General features: G+C 40.7%; 1 protein-coding gene across 1 annotated transcript in view; it reads left to right on the forward strand.

Annotated features, from left to right (window-relative positions):
- The first annotated feature begins 1,191 nt into the window (after positions 1 to 1,191).
- Positions 1,192 to 17,116, forward strand: part of tulp4a (TUB like protein 4a) — a 40,701-nt gene continuing 24,776 nt past the window's right edge. Inside the window, exons 1-3 of the mRNA XM_059356011.1 lie at positions 1,192 to 1,266; positions 2,100 to 3,100; positions 16,153 to 16,281. Of these exons, the coding sequence (XP_059211994.1) occupies positions 2,849 to 3,100; positions 16,153 to 16,281 (381 nt within the window). The 5' untranslated portion in view covers positions 1,192 to 1,266; positions 2,100 to 2,848. The remainder of the gene's footprint in view (positions 1,267 to 2,099; positions 3,101 to 16,152; positions 16,282 to 17,116) is intronic.

A 17,116-nucleotide genomic window follows, 5' to 3' on the forward strand; every position in this document is an offset into this window, starting at 1 on the left:
TCATAACACAGGCTGGAAAAATGATACAAGAACAAGAAGATAACTTCTTCTACGCTTCATTATAAGATCAAAAACAACCAAAAATAGATGCAAAAATGACCAAAGATGACACAAAATTATCAAAATAGACACAAATTGACCAAAAATACATGTAAAAATTACCAAACAACCAAAAAATAGATGCAAAAATGACCAAAATAGATGCAAAAATGAACAATAAATGACCTGTATTTATTAATTAATTAATAACACGTCTTTATTGTGTGGGGGGAAAAAAATGTAATTGTGGCATTATCAGAACGCCATTACATTTTTCATCTCGTGCACCCCCTAGCAGCAGCTCACGCACACCCAGGGGTCCACGCACCACACTTTGGGAATCCCTGCAGTAGAGCATGTTATGATGGAGTGTAAGGAATATGAGAGGGAGAGGAGAGATTTAAAGCATTCATGCAAAGGGAGAAAGTCAGTTTTACATTAGGAAATTGATTGCAAAGATCAGACAATGTCAGTAAACATGTACGGAAATATCTGAGGGAAACAGGGCTAATGGAGAGGATTTAGGTTTTTTTTTTTTGAAGCTGCTAGTCTCTGACATAGGGCAGGTGTTTGGCAGCTAGTATCTTGTCTTGCACAAAGATGGTTCATTGTCGTTGAAGGGTGTTCGACCCTGTAACATGGCACACTGAGAGTTTCAAGTCTTTCTCCAGCAGGTGGTTTCAGGGTGTTTTTTTTTTTTTTTTTTTTTTTTTTTTTTGCTCCTCACAAGTCCTGCACCTCCTATGGAAACAACACAATCACGGCAAGAGGGAGAGAGAACTGGAAAATGTCTTTTGCGCTGTGTGACAGAGTTATAATGCCATCAATAGTTAAAATAGAAAAAAAAAATGCTGGACTTCTCTAATAATTTATTTGGCAAAAAATATTTTTCCCACAAATGGTATCAATATTGGAAATTATTAAGTGTCACTGAAATGTTGCCGCATGACTTAAGTCAGTAATCGATTTACAGTTGTGCTTTTTTTTTTTTTTTTTGTTCTTTTTGTTTTGTTTGTTGTTTTCTTTTATTTCCTGCTAATCTAATGATCCACACTCCAATCCGGTAGGTGGCGGCAATGCACCTATAAGCTGGATGCCAGCCGCCAATTAAAATAAGAAGAAGAAGAAGAAGAAGAAGAAGAAGAAGAAGAAGAAGAGCGAGAGCAGTGAGAGTGAGAGTAGAGCCCGGAGGAAGAACAGCAGCAGCAGACAACAGGAGCAGCAGAGGTAAGAGCCACACTGGACATCCATGTTTCTCCGGCTTTGTTGACGACAGCTCCGATATTATTGTCACACTTTATCCAGCTATCCACGGCCCTATGTGTGTTATAAGTAGCTTCGTGCTAATAGATATTTTTTCAAATTGCCCAGAGTAAACAGTGGGCTAATGGCTAGCCGTAGCCTGTTAGCGGCGGATAAGCTAGCTGCTTTCCCCAGCACCTCTGCTAGCTTAGGCTGACGCTACTGCTCAAAGAGGAGACATTAAAGCAGGGCATTAATCCGTGCTGTTGTGATCCACACAGCTCTGGGGTGTAGCTAGCTGCAGCTAGCAGGCAGCTAGCACTGATGCTGTTTGTGTATTTTGGCTCCAGTAAGATCTGAGTGTCACTTAGACCGTTAGTATCACCGGGTCTTTATTACATTAACCGTTCATATTTTCCTTTTACTGCATGTGAAATGAGGGACCATCACCTGTATGATTAGTTGAGGTGGAGGGACTATTTTCTCATTATGACAACAGATTTTTAATACAAATCACGATTATATTATCCGTTGGGTGTCATTTTTATTCAGATGCTTTGGTAGCCAGCCTAATAAAACGGGAGCTAAAATTCTAAATTATTCAGAAATTAGTTAAATATCCTTCCGCCGAGCAGGATAGACCTCGAATTAAAGTGATGGGGTAATTTTAGGCTGGCGCATTAATATTTAAATTAACGGCAGGTGAGTGCTGCGGCCGCTTCATTAACGATTCAGCCCGTCATTTTAATAACACACTGTTGTTTATAGGTGGCTGGGTGATTATGATATCTGATATGGCATTATTGTTTTTATATCAGCAGTCCTCCATGGGATCCCCGAGGCGGGTCGATAAGGCAGACTGGCTGACGTGATGACGTTCCCGGGAGAAGCGGCTCTCCTGCGGGCTGACAGCTGATGGAGTCCCTGCTCCTCCTCTCACACACGGCCGGGGTCGTATGAGGAGGACACGGAGCCCTGAAATGACACACTGAACTGGACAGATCGTTACTTGCATCAACTGGAAGCACTGGGACGCGTTGAGTGGAACGGATGCCTGTTGATGAGTTTACAAGATAAAGCTTTTTGTGTGTGTGTGTGGATGTTTGTTTTTGATCATCAGCTGACAGGAGTCTGAAATCTGCCACAGTGGATTTCTAAATAATTTACCAGTACTCTCATCTGTTGCCTTGTCACTGAAACCTCATCAACAAGGCAGCTGATCAAACACATCACAATGACTTGAATGAGTGCCTTTTGTTGTGTATGCAGGCCATCCGGCTATATATGATATCTTCAATCCAGCATCGCTAAACCACAGTTTTGTGACCTCATTTGTACTTTTTTGGGAAGTGTTTACTGATCACCTTTTAATCAGTATTGCAAATCACCGGGATAGCCGAGGGAAAGCGCAAGGACTATGCACCGTTGTCGCTGTCTCACACCCGACACCGAACCAGTAACCTCAGCGGAGGAGAGGCGATCATAACGGTACTGACCCTCCGAAGGACCCCCAACCTCCCCCTGGGTATTTTTATTTTCAACCAAGGGGGTGTAGAGAGCTGCAGGGATGTTCGCCGCCGTGGAACATGGCCCGGTCCTCTGCAGCGACTCCAACATCCTGTGCCTGTCCTGGAAGGGCCGGGTGCCCAAGAGCGAGAAGGAGAAGCCGGTCTGCAGGAAGCGATACTACGAAGAGGGCTGGCTCGCTACCGGGAACGGTCGAGGAGTCGTCGGGGTCACGTTCACGTCCAGCCACTGCAGACGTGACCGACCCACCCCGCAGAGAGTCAACTTCAACCTCAGAGGACACAACAGCGAGGTAAGAGGATTTTCATAGGAAAAATACACATCAGGCTATTTCTATTCAATTAATAATACTAATATTTGTGTCGTAAAGGATAGGGGAAGGAGAAAAAAAAATACAAAAGTTGATTAAAAAATAATTGTAAAAGTAGCAATAACGATATTTACTTTAATATAAATACTTGCACTTGTTTGTTGCCTTTTTATTGTGTGGGTTGTGCATCGATTTTGCATTAACATGACTATACAAGGGTTCAGGTAATAAATAACTTTATTAATGAACATTTTAACTTATATTTTGTGCATGCAATGTAGTACATATATGATTACATCACCATCATTTGAGAAGTAAAGCCACACTTTTCTGCCCAGTCACTGTTTTGTTTCAGCAATCCTAAGCTGACAGAGGGAAGTTAATATTTTTTTTTTCTGGGCAAACAATGTGATGATGACACCATCTCTAAATCACCTTAAGCAAAATTTTCTGCATTATATGTTCTGTTAAAAAAACATTTTCATCTCAGAACCTATACACCAATATCGATAGATACCAATATGTCTATGATGACCCATATCAGCCAATTGATGTAGCAATCTTGCTCTATTTAAATGCTACTCAACAATCCAATGATAGATAATTTATAATCAGTTACTTTACACATCTACCTCCTTCTTATTGAAATTGTTTTCTATACTGTGAAGAAATACAATGTCAGTTTTTCTACATTAATTCATAAGTTGATAGCTTAGATAGGTTGCTCAAACCTCCTTCATCCTATTCACCCCGGCAGAGGAATGCAAATGACAAATGCAAACTATTATCCTTTTATTGAGAGTGGCATACTGGGTTCACACAGAAATATAATTGAAGAGTATAGCCATAGCAGATTTTCTGTCACTTTTTCCTTTTCCCAGCTGCATGGTCAGGTGTAGAACAATGTCCTTGAAGCTGCTAGTCTCTGACATAGGGCAGGTGTTTGGCAGCTTGTATCTTGTCTTGCACAAAGATGGTTCATTGTCGTTGAAGGGTGTTCGACCCTGTAACATGACACACTGAGAGTTTCAAGTCTTTCTCCAGCAGGTGGTTTCAGGGTGTTTTTTTTTTTTTTTTTTTTGCTCCTCACAAGTCCTGCACCTCCTATGGAAACAACACAATCACGGCAAGAGGGAGAGAGAACTGGAAAATGTCTTTTGCGCTGTGTGACAGAGTTATAATGCCATCAATAGTTAAAATAGAAAAAAAAAACGTTGGACTCTGATAATTTATTTGGCAAAAAATATTTTTCCCACAAATGTTATCAATATTGGAAATTATTAAGTGTCACTGAAATGTTGCCACATGACTTAAGTCAGTGATGGATTTACAGTTGTGCTGAGGAGCACAGAGTTGGATGGTGGAGTTCAGGGGGTTAACTAGAATGAGGGAAGATTCACTGAAATCAACTCCTGTAGTGTGAAGTAGGGCTGGGCGATATGGACCAAAAGTCATATCCCGATATATTTAGGCTGAATATCGATATACGATATATATCCCAAAATTTTTATGGTAAAGTGAGAGCAAATGTTTAGTCAAAGTCACATATGTCATGTCACAAGTAGTTTTATTAAACTCGTTTATTTAAGTGGACATAAATACTGTATAACAACAGGAGTACTTTTAAAAAATCCATAAAGTGCACATTTAAATAAAAAAAATATCTTAAATGAACATAGCCTGAAATGAAATAGGCCAATCTTGTTCTGAAATAAATATATTTATATGAGAAAAGAATAACAAACATTACAAAATAACTAAATATGACAAACCCTAGTAAGATGCATCATTTATATATAAAAGACAAAAAATACTGAACTATGAACTATATTGATATATGCGATATGGTGTAATTATTTTTTTTCTGTTTATTTCAGTCAATACAGGTCATTAAAAGAGAAGTAACAAACCAGAAAAAAACATTGATCAAAGTAAACAAGTAAACAGAGGAAGAAAATTGATAATTGACATTTGGACCGAAAAGGCATAGGCTGAATCCATATCCCATTTAAAAATATATCGATATATCTTTTATATCGATATATCGCCCAGCCCTAGTTGGAAGCAAGACCTTCATACCCTCAGTGGCTCACGGTTTGCCACCCCTGCGGTAGATCATAGTCCTAACACTCCACCCTCTGGCTCTTTATCTCACTGTGGTTATATCCTCCAAAGTTTCCCACCACGAGTGCACTGAGGCCATTTATTTTGTCATTGGAAAGATCAGTTGAGTAATGTCGAAGCCTATTGCCCGCCATGTACATGAATATTCCCGTCTGTACATAGCAGTGCTGGCACGAGTAGAGATTGCACACAGGTTGCATTTTCTCCTTTTCGTGGGTGTAGCTGGTGGTCAGATGGAGCAAGGTGCTGTGTCAGCATTCCATAAGGCAGCTGAGGGGAGAGTGGATGAATCCCTACAGAGAGTGACTGAAGCGCAGCAGAAATGTCGTTTAACTCTGCCCACTTGAATGTGGTCCAAGTACTGAAATTTGTCCTTTTTATTGTTTTGATGCATGCAGTGATGAGGAGGTTAAACCTACATGCTATAACAGTTATTTACCAACTTGCTTCACATGTGCATTTATGTTTATAGTTATCATTGGTACTGTGATGGAAGTTGTGTGATATTGGTGTTTGATGGAACATCTTTCCATCAAAATTAAAACCCTTTGAACAGCTCCTCTTCATTTAATCTCGGAACTTTATTGCTTTTAGGCCTTTTAAATGTTAAATGGAGTGCACTTACATAGCGCTTTTATCCAAAGTGCTTTACACTACACACTACGCTCATTCACCCATTCACACACACATTCATACTGGTGCCACCTGCCACCATTGGGAATTAATTCTCACATCGATGAACGCAGCATCGGGAGCAATTTGGGGTTCAGTATCTTACTTCGACATGTAGGCTGCCACGTTCAGGGATCGAACCACCAACCTCCCGATCAGTAGGCGACCAACTGAGCCACAGCCGCCTTGTGCCTCTGACTTACTGTAATGCTGTTTATGTAAATATTTGTGTCATTTTCTGCATATACCAAGATGCTTTTCATAAATTTAACACACATCCAACTGGGAGAAAAATGCACATTTCCCCACTGCCTTCTGACTTCATCCCAGCACTAGTAATGGCAGTAGTAATATCCTCTCCAGTTCCACTCACACACACTTCCAGATTTGATATTAAGCAATAAATAAATGCTTTGGGAAATGTGAAATCCATCACTCGTCCGCCCTATGCATAATTTGGGGTTTCTGACAGTGATGGAAATCACACTGCCTAATGAATTTTGTCAAGTTATGACAGATCTGTTCACTCACCCACGTCATTTTCCATCCCAGCTCTGATGAGGAGAGGAGAGATTGCTGTTTGCAGTACACACTCCAATATCAAAAGTCCTGTCTAGGTATTCAAATATATTTTAGAACACGCAAAAACTCTCCTCAAACTGACATTATTTCATTTTTAACATTTAGTTTTTAAAGAGCTATGTCAATGCATTTGCGTAACCTTTCCTTGTCTTCAAAAGCTGCACGCTCAGCTGCCACGTCCCCTGACAGTCCTGTCCTTTAAACGTCAGCATTGTCATTGAACACTTGTTGTCGTCTGTGACGAGTGTCCTTTCACGTAAATTAGCTCAAGTCAGGTTATGAATGACTACACAGGAAAAAAATGCAACATGAACTCATCCTTTAGGAGTCAAGTCCTGCCAAGATCAATACTCATGCCAGCATCCTTAAGTTTGGCCATTATTCCTGTTGATGTATAGACCAGAGTGTCCTGTGATCATTCTAATGTCTGAAAGGATGTGTCTTTTGGACTCGGACCAATACAGGCAATGTAGTAAAGTACGGGGCGGATTTTAAGCTGTCAGACATCTGTTAAGAAGAGGGCAGGCGGGTATAGACTTTATTCCTGCAGAGTGTTGCACTGCCTCTCCCTGGATAACGAGTTTGAGTTACACTTGAGTCGCCCTGTGATAAAGGTTTGCACTCGTGGCACTACAAGATACTTTGGTTAAAAGCATCGTGAGTTGTGGTGAAGCTCAGCTGCTGTCCTGCTCTAGCACCTATCCTGAAAGCTCTCATGATCTTCTTCAGATAATGAAAAGGTTTTGCCAGTTCAAGGCCTGTAGTGCATCTCTGATGAGGGTTTGTCCTCCTCTGTGTTTAATTCCCCTTCAGCCAGGCTGAGAGATAATTACAAGGTAACAGCTTCAAAGGGTGCAAGGTGTGTGGTGCCATGTTCCTTTTGTTCCGTCTCCCACAGCCATCTTTTCACTGTGGGTGTCAGGAAAAAACTACTTTGTATTCAATGCTTTGTGTTTTTCATGGAGCTTGGTTGCTTAGCAGAAATACTCAGACCCATAATACACAGTCATTTCAGCATACTATAGTTATTGACATATCAACTTAGCAGTACACAATGACATAAAACAAAATGTTAAATTCTTTATCCCAGAGTATAAATTTGTTTGCGCCTGCCTCTGTAAGCCCCCCTTCAGATGTCCAGTCAGCTCCGATTGGTTTGCGAGAAAAATTTGGTGCAACTTTTTAAAGGTAGTTCTAAAGCTGTGGGTGGAGATTCTCCAATGTAGGCGCAGTGTATTTTTAAAGAGCCTGCATGTGACATAGTGGGGGAGTCTAATCCAAATGGCTTGGTGGATTGTATATTTTCCGAACACCACAACAAACTGACTGGTGTCTTATTTCACAGTTTGTGGGTTGGTAGACAACTCCAGATACCAAGTATATGTACACAAGCACTTAAAAAGTATGTTTTTCATGATATGTTCGCTTTTAAAATTAAACATTGTGTCGACTATTAATTCTTTTACTTAAATATTTGATATGCTGGTCTATTTGTCTGCTTATTGATCAGTGTCAAGTGTGGTTTAAGTGCTCTTATATATCCAATCCCATTTGTACCCATCAAAACGTTCACTATGTGGCATCCTCATATTTTTTTTTTTTTATCCGACCAGCAGTCCAGTCCCCACAAATATTTAGTTTGCAATGATGAAAAAAAGGATAAAAGCAGCAAATTGGAGATGCTGGAACTAGAGAATGTTTCACATTTTTACTCGCTTGAGTGGAAAAATCCACTCAAGCGAGTTATCAGTTATCGACATAGTTGCTGATTAGTTTTCTGTTGATCAACTAATCGTTTAAGCACTCAACGAACCAGTCTCACTGGTTAGTTTTTATCTATAAATCTATTCTTGGGCTTCTTCCCTCTTACCTGTGTGCATACATGTGTGGAAACAAAACTAAACATGGTCTACCCTCTCAATACTGTACAGATGCTGGTGCCAAGAGTGAGAACTGAGTTTGGTCAGAAAGCTTTTAGTTACGCCGCCCCTTTATCATGGAACAATTTGCAAAAGGAATTGAAATTGTCTGAGTTGATCACAATAGGTGCATTTAAATCGATTCTGAAGGACAAAGAAATAATTTCCCCTGGTCGGTGTGACTGCTCCTTATAAGTCCCTACTGAGGCTTCTTCAGTGTTGTTGTGATGGCTCTATTCATATTTAATTCTTATGATAACTGTGTTTAAATGTTGTAATTTGTCTCTTTTTATGCTGCTTTCTTGGCCAGATCTCTCTTGGAAAAGAGATTCTTTTTAGTCTCAACGAGACTTTTACCTGGTTAAATAAAGGATATATATATACTAGCCTTGACATGGATTTACTTAACATAGCATTTTTGTTGTCAGCCAGTGTGATTGATTGTGATTGTGGACTGGACTGACTCTAGCAGTATTATGTTCTGAAATAGACTTTTTCACATTATGGCTGTTTGAGTAACAGTTATTTTAAGACTAAAAATAAATCGACCAGACAAATAGAATAAAAAAATTAATAAAAAAAAGTTGTATTGAAAGGAAATTTGGCCTCGAATGTCCTGATGCTATTTTTATATCATTGTGTAAACAGAGCCACTGACCTCGAGCAGCAGGCGTGTCAGTTGCACTCCACATTTAAAATAAAATTTGAAAATAGATGAAAGCAATAAGTTTCACGTCTTTCTATGTGACTATACTTCTGATGCTGCAGCTTAATCCCTCTGGGACGTGCATCAGAATAGATCAACGCCTCTTTTGACAATCCAGTGCTTTTTTATTCCATTACAGTGCACTCAGATGCTGAACAGACTGAGCAGATAGTCACTAGGAGTCCATTCATTCTCCAGGAGAGCTGAACATCCGAGACAGGCTTGACAATGACTGTCAGCATGTTGACAAGGAAATGTTGGCCGCAACACAGAGTTTGGGCAAATTGTCTGTCAGAATCCCGTCAACTGCTAGCTGTGCTATTTGTCTTACGGTACATACATGCTTTACTATGTGGAGGAAGTACTTTTATTTTTTGTGAAAATATCCTCTGCTCCATTAATGTTCTATTGTAGATTTATGTGTTGTCGGTGTTTCTTACTTTGACTCATTATTTCAATATTCATAAGAAAAAAAATCTTAATATAATGGTGTTTATAATGAAGATTAAAAGTTCCTTATGGCTTCAACATGATTGGCCCCTAGGTGCATCTTTGCTTCACTAAGACGTAGTTGCTTGCAAGTAGAAAGTACAGTGCAGCTCAGTTTTTTCTTTGTGAGAGAAAGTAGAACATTAAGAGACAATCTCAAGGGGGGATGTTGTCACTTGCTAAAAATATGCATCCTTTTAAAGTCCTCAGCACAATGTCATTGTGTTTATAAATTGCTGTGACTGAATCTGCCCCGTTTTTAGTGATGTATGAGAAGTTTTGTGTGACTGAGGAAACACTTGTTCTCTCATGGTGCATATACAACATGCATTCACACACACCTCGCTTCCATTCCCATGAGTTTAGTGGGTGGATCGTTGCCCAAAGGATGGAGTCCCACCTGCTGATTTTCCCTTTGGGGGCATATCCAGGCTCTTCGCTGAGACAGAAAGTGTCTAAGGCCCTAATCCAAAAGAGACCGGTGACCCCAGGGCACCAGCTCATGTTTACCACTTCACCACCTAGGTTCAGCTAAAAGTGCAGCTTCTTTGCGCTGTGTTGTCCTTTGAAGAACTTTTAAACTTCATGGTGTCTGTACAGTCTTCTACTAATACTGCTTATCATGACAGATCAGAGGGAATGATTTACTCTCTTAGAGGAACCCCACGACTATGTTTTCCTCCTCAGCCTTTCATTTTCACTTGTGCTGTGTGACGTTTTCATGCGTTAAAAGTTGTTTCCTGGCGAATCCTCATAAATAAATCAGTTTATATCTCTGGTAGATGGTCTGTGCAAGAACCAGCACTGATCTGGGAACTACAGAGTTCTTTTAAGAGGAGGAGGAAGAAGATGCTAGATGACTTCTGTGTTGCAGTGCAACTAACTCGTCTGTTCCGACTTAATGGGGGTCATAATAAAAGATTGCAGGACGGGCAGAATGCAGCATCATTTTCCCTACTATACAAGCAGAGGAAAGTTGGAGTAAAGTCATCACTTTTAATGGGCTGGGCTGTATTTCCAGTGTTTTCCGTAATGTCACTCAACTCAGCGTCCATCCAACCTGTGTCTAAACACTTCTCTGTGTTCCTTGGTCTTACATTGTCTCATTAGTTCCTTTCTCTGCACCACAGCTCTCCCTTCTCTCATGATCTGCTCCCCTGTGTTGGTCACTGTCCTGCCTTTGCATGTCTTCCTTTAAAACACTTTCTTCTCGCCTCTTGACATAAGAAGCCTTGCTTGCGATTGAAGGGTACATGACCCATTCACTGCATTAAAATGGTCTCACCAAATGTGCTTAGCGGTAATGGCTTTAGTGTGCTAATCCATCCTTGGAGAGGACATGTTGCATAACACTCGGGCTCCGCTGCTTCCTCGGAGCCAGGTGTACTTGTCGGCTCGCTAGAGATTTTCCAAAAGGGACAGCGGGGCTTGTACGGTGCAGGTCCTTTTTGTTATGAGCGGCGTTTGTAGTCTGGGATTAGAAGGACACATTTCCACACTTGGGTTCACTTTGTTTTACAGTTGCTATTTGCAGGACTTTAAAACTACTTTATTCCAAGATACACAGCAAACAGCTGTTTTTAAAAACAGAAAACCAGATTAAAAACCAGATTTTTTATGGTATCTTTTTGTGTACTGCTTTCATCTGGTTCAGTATTTGCCTAGCACAAGCTGACTTAGTTCTCCACTCATCAGTTTGATTTAGTTCAACCTTTTTCTTATTTTTGATAAATGAACACAGTCCAGAAACACACCTAAGAAATGGAATTTAAGTACTATTCAGTACAACATGACAAACTTAAGACAAGTTAGTATTCTGTAGCGTGTGATGCTACAGATATATTTATGCACGTCATGACTCATGATGCAAAATGTCCTATTGCATTACTTCTTTGGAGCAGCCTGGGAAAACATACTTCAGTTTCTATAAATTCCATATAAAGAGCTAATTTAGTGTCTGTAACATCCTCGCAGCATTAGTGACTACCATGTGAGCAGTGTACAGGGACATACAGTAAACTGCATATAAATATAATTTTGTCAATCTCTTGTACATTGAATCGATACCGTATCAGCCATGCACTCAACTGTCAAAGACCAGTACTGCAGGGAGGAAATCTACCCAAATGATCTGCATTCATCACATAAGGAATTACAAGATTTTCAAGCATTTAACTGCATAAAACAAGTCAGTGTGTCGACCTTGCTCACACCCACAGTACACAGATAGCCCGCAGCTACTTCCCTTGAGCCTTGCATCACACCCAATAATAACCAATGTAAATGCCATTATCAGATATTGATATCGATTGAGGTTTTATCATGCTTGCTCTACTCGTAAACATTTCAGATTCCACGTCCCCCTAAGGTCCAGTCTTCTTGCCCTTTTTTTGTCACGCTGCATATCACTCCGGTTCTACTTGGTCCATTCGAGCTTCCTTGCGTTTATCAGCACAGCGCAGCGCTTCTCTTTAATTGAGTTTTGCGGCTGATTTAATATCATGTCAGACCCAGAATCAGAGAGAGGGTGGAAGGGAAAGAGGAGGGAGAGTCTCTCTTTCTCGCTTGCACTGTATCCGATATTATGTCCATCAGGTGGTTTTGACTTTCCAATGATTCTTCTCTCATTAGTTGAGAAGTCCCAGCCGCTTCACATACAGCCGGTAACATTTTTATAAAAGCTATTTCATGTTATTTTTCTATCTTATTTTTTTTAACTTCAGAATGTTTTAATGCGTCTTTTTTAATCCGTTCGTTATTACTATGCTGCATTCCAAATTTCCCATGAGGGAGAATAAAAACTGAACTGAGCTACATTTTTTCTTTATAGATGTTATTTTGTAATTCTATTTAAGGATATAAACACTTGCTTTGCTTAACCCATTGAAGCCTGGAAAGCGGATATGTTGTTTTGTAGTATTTGTATAAGCTCTCAAATACTTTTGAATTTCATTTCTATCTGCTACAGAGGCTGAAAAATCTATTATTTAGTAGAAGCGTTGACACTTCTGTTGAATTTCCAGAAAAACTTCAGGTTTTAGGGGCTTATTTTAAAATTGCCCAGAGGTTTCACAGGCGTTTTAGGCCTCAATGGGTTAAAGTAAGTGCTCTTCGGTTTGCAGTGTGTAATGTTAATATGTGCATGTAAAGATGTGAGCAAAATGTGAAAACTTAAGATCCTATACTACAAGTTTAGCCTGCTCATTCATAACCCTGTTGCAAAAGAAATAAAGGTCCTGCGTGCCAGGGATCAGTGTTGCCATGGACCCATGTGTGCTCACGACCGCACCACTGTGACACTGCACTGTCACAGTGTCCTTTCACTTCTGCTGACTCCAATGCAACCCAAAGCTGTCCTTTGATTTGATTTGGTCTTCTCAGTTAAGTTGCTTGGGTCAGCTCCGCTCCCAGTCTCCAAATCCCAGCAAGAGGCCAGAGCTGCAATGACAACAGCAAGGCACTGCAGGAGTGAAGATGGAGCCAACTTCCCAAGGAGAAGTTGTCAATGGCTGTGCACGGGCAAAAGGGCAGAGTTAAAGCAATTGGAAACATGTAGTCTCTTCTTCTATTATTAGTTATTGGCTTTTGTCCAGCTTCTAAGCACGTGGCTTTAGGATTTTTCAGTCGTGCTGCATTTTTTTACCCAACCTCCTCCCTAGGTAGACTTTATCACTCTTTATAGTACATCTCTTGGCTTACTCCTCAACTCCCGCCAAAACTAAGGTCGCATAGAGCGCCATAGTTTGAGGCGTAGGGCCTTATTTTACAGTTTCATAGTGAGAAAAGACTGATTGTTTGTGTCTGTACTTGTCTTTGACTGTGCAATGCATGATAATCAATGGGGATTTTCAAGTCGGCATGTGTTTGCATTGTGCATGTGCCTTTTCTGCCCGTGATCCCTCCGGCCCCTCGCTGTCCGGTGGCTTCTCACTCTTATCCTGTCTGTCTCCATGTGACGTCTGATCTCCCAGATCGCTGCGTCACAGCGAGGTGCTCAGCTGTCCCCGTCGCGGGATGCCTGACCAGCTCACACTAATCTCCATGCTGAGCTAAATTTACACACACACACACACACACACACACACACACACACACACACACACACACACACACACACACACACACACACACACACAGATTATTCTCACCTCTGAGGCTGCATATGAGTGTGCACACATGCAAGATAATGCACGTGTAAACCTTATGCTAATTTCTTCTTTTTTTTGTTTTTATTTTGGCCCTTCTTTGTTAGTTATTGTACAGTGTATGAATGATGTTAGTATTATGCAAACTCGAGCTTCTACATAATCTAAAGCTTCATGTCTACACTGGAGCTCAATTAGGTTGTATAATACCATCCGGAAAATCCATTTTGCTCACCAGAGGTTGCAGACAGTGCACGAGCAGAGTAACAAGACGGATTTCCATTCCTCCAGTGAGATACTTGAGCATGGAAATTTGTTATCTATGACAATACTACAGTGGAAGCTTGTCAGCTTTGCGCCCACTGAGCACTGCTGCATCAGGTCACTGCTGTTGCTGAAGGACAGATGGCAGGCCTTTTGTAATGGTCTGTGAATTTGGTCAACTCAGTCAGAATGACAGAGACCTCAGGGGCAGGCCAGGTCTCATTGTGTCCCCTTAACTGAGGTTTGCCACCTGAGACACACCTATAGAGCAAAATTAGGAAATATCCCACTGGGAGTTGGAGGGAAAACACTGTAGATCTGCCTCACAGGACACCACTGCTGAGGGAGCAGGGCCAGGAGAGCAATGAATCCTCCTGTTCACTCACTACCCTGGAGGGCTGAACATGGTGTAGTCATATAAACATGTTTGTGTGAGAGACATCATTTTAAGTTCACCTGGGATAACCCTTGCTATTATCACCTCAGACATATTTAACTAGGCACAATAAGGTGACTCATAGGGAACTGTTGGGGAACCCTTTATTTTACCACTTCAAAATTTTATTATGGTGTTACCACAGGACCTGGACCAAGGCTACCTGTGATTTCTTTCCCCACAAACTAGCCGTTATGAGACCAACTCCAGCCTGGTGCAGAGGGGTTGTTTTATTTCCCCCACTCATTACCCTGATTGTTGTCTTGTATTTCTCCACAACATTTGTATGGTAACTAAAATATGCTGTGTTGTCTGGTTCTGGCTCTGAATGTAACAGCAATTGAATAGCTTTAAAGCAACAAATATTAATACAGTATTCAGTTGTTTTGGTTTGCATGTTTTGCTGTTTGCTTTTTGGCCATATCTCCCACCCCTAGAGGACTGTGATGTTTATTGCAACATTTTATGAAATTCTTAATATTATACAGGCTGGATAGGAAGCTTTAGTTGACACTACTTTAAAAAAAAATGGCCTCACTCATTAATTTATTTTCTCTGAAGCTTAAGCAATGCAATATTGATGTTGACTGAGAATAAAGCTGTTTGTTTACGTTGGTTTTCCTTACTTTTTGGTAACTTTTTGGTAATATCAGAAATATAAATTTGTTGTGTAAGCATTTAGTTGATAACACCTGTTTGACTGGACCTTGACTGTGTGTTTGTTGCAGGGGTGAGTAGGGGGATGGTGCTTTTTAGAGGGGGGGAAAAGAGCAAGACAGGTTGGCTTATCCAACTCGCAGCCACTGATCTGTTGGACTTGCACTCAGAGAGCGTAAGCCCCACTAAAACCTGCCCTGTGTTGTGTGTTTGAGCGTGTACAGCCCACGTGCTTCACTCAGTGAGAGCGGAGCTGCTCCCTGCTTAGGATTATTCCTCTGGGAATAGGCTGAGTCACGCTACAGAAGACCAGACAGATAGACACACAGGGAGAGGAGGGGGCTGGATGGAGATTAGAATGTGTATAATGTGCCTTTGAGATGGGTGACACTGATCAACGGTGACACTGGTCACTGATCAACACTTTGATCTCCACTGCTGTCTGTCAGTGATCAACATCTTCTTCCTTTGGCTAATGATTGTCCATCTGCATATCTACTGACCTTCATATATCAGTGCACTTTATTTGCATTTCAAACTGTCCACTTTCTGTCATAGATCAGATTTAACTTTAATTATGAAATTCATATTTAGAGAAACTAAATGCTTTCCATAAAATAGAAACATAACCTGTGCATGAATCTCTTTGTCTGTAATATTCAGGATATTAGCAGCTCCTTTGCAACTTTTTCAAAATGAGGTTAACCCACTTTGTGATACATTTTCATCTGGTTCGATGCTAAATTTAGCTCCATGAAATGTGGGAACTTGGATTTTACTTTCTGGATTTTCAGCTGACGCCCCAATTTAGAGAGACTCATGAGTGTGCAGGCAAGAGTTCAGAGTTTTGATCAAGGGCACTCTGACAAGGCTCTGTGCTGTTTATCATCTCATATTATCTGTTGTAGTTAAGGAGGTAAAGCTGCTTTACTCTTTGCCTGCCTTACTATACACAACCCAATCCTGAATTGGTTGAAAAACTGGCTGTCTAAGGAACACAGGACAAGATTTTAATCTTTTTTTTGTCTTATGCTTTTAAGGTGGTCTTGGTGCGGTGGAATGAGCCCTTCCAAAAACTGGCGACCTGTGATACAGATGGAGGGATCTTTGTTTGGATCCAGTATGAGGGCCGCTGGTCCGTGGAGCTGGTCAATGACCGTGGAGCCCAGGTAAAATACATGACACACAAAAGGGACGTGGCGTAAATCAGTAATCAAAAGCGTTTTTATTCTACTTGTTGGAATGACACATTATATAAAAAGCACGTATAGAGATAAAAGTATTATCATGAAAATTTAATAGGGTGTATTTATAGCAAGAAGAAGCACAATATAGAACAATAATACCGGCAACAACAAACATTTAAACAGAAAAAGGAGGGAAATACACATATGAACCTGTATGGAGAGTAAAGATAATACTTTATTATGGCACATTCCCAAATGAAAAAAGAACTCCCCTTCGTTGCACGTGCTGATTTTAATAAAAACTGCCAGGCAACCGGCAAGGGGTAGGCCTGATCCATCAATCACTGTCATTAACTGAGTCTGATGAGATCCTATCTTTTGTGATCAATATAGTTAATAGATGACAGTTTAAACAATAGCCTCTCTCAGTAAAAACTAGGGAGGTGCATTTCAGGCAAAAGTACTATTTGATAACCGTGGGGTACTCATCAATTAATATTCGAATAATCGATAATAACACCACCACACCACTTTGTTGGTAAATTAAGTGACTTTTCAGACCCCCTTAGCGACTATTTTTTAAGAAAGCGACTGGAGACAAATCCAGCGACTCCTTCTTACTCTTCTTAAGGAGCCGCTAACGAGCCGGAGGCCGGCTTGTTAAGAAGAGCCGCCGTTAGCGGCAGTTAGCTACAGTTAGCTACAGTTAGCTTTGTATCAGTACAGTTTGTATGTACTGCTGCTGCAGGAGGTGTTCACTTAGCGATCTCTGTTTGTTTACAACAAGCACCGGACACTCTGTGCACAGTTAGCGATG

This window comes from Centropristis striata, chromosome 18 (genome assembly GCF_030273125.1).
Source record: "Centropristis striata isolate RG_2023a ecotype Rhode Island chromosome 18, C.striata_1.0, whole genome shotgun sequence".
NCBI lineage: Eukaryota > Metazoa > Chordata > Actinopteri > Perciformes > Serranidae > Centropristis > Centropristis striata.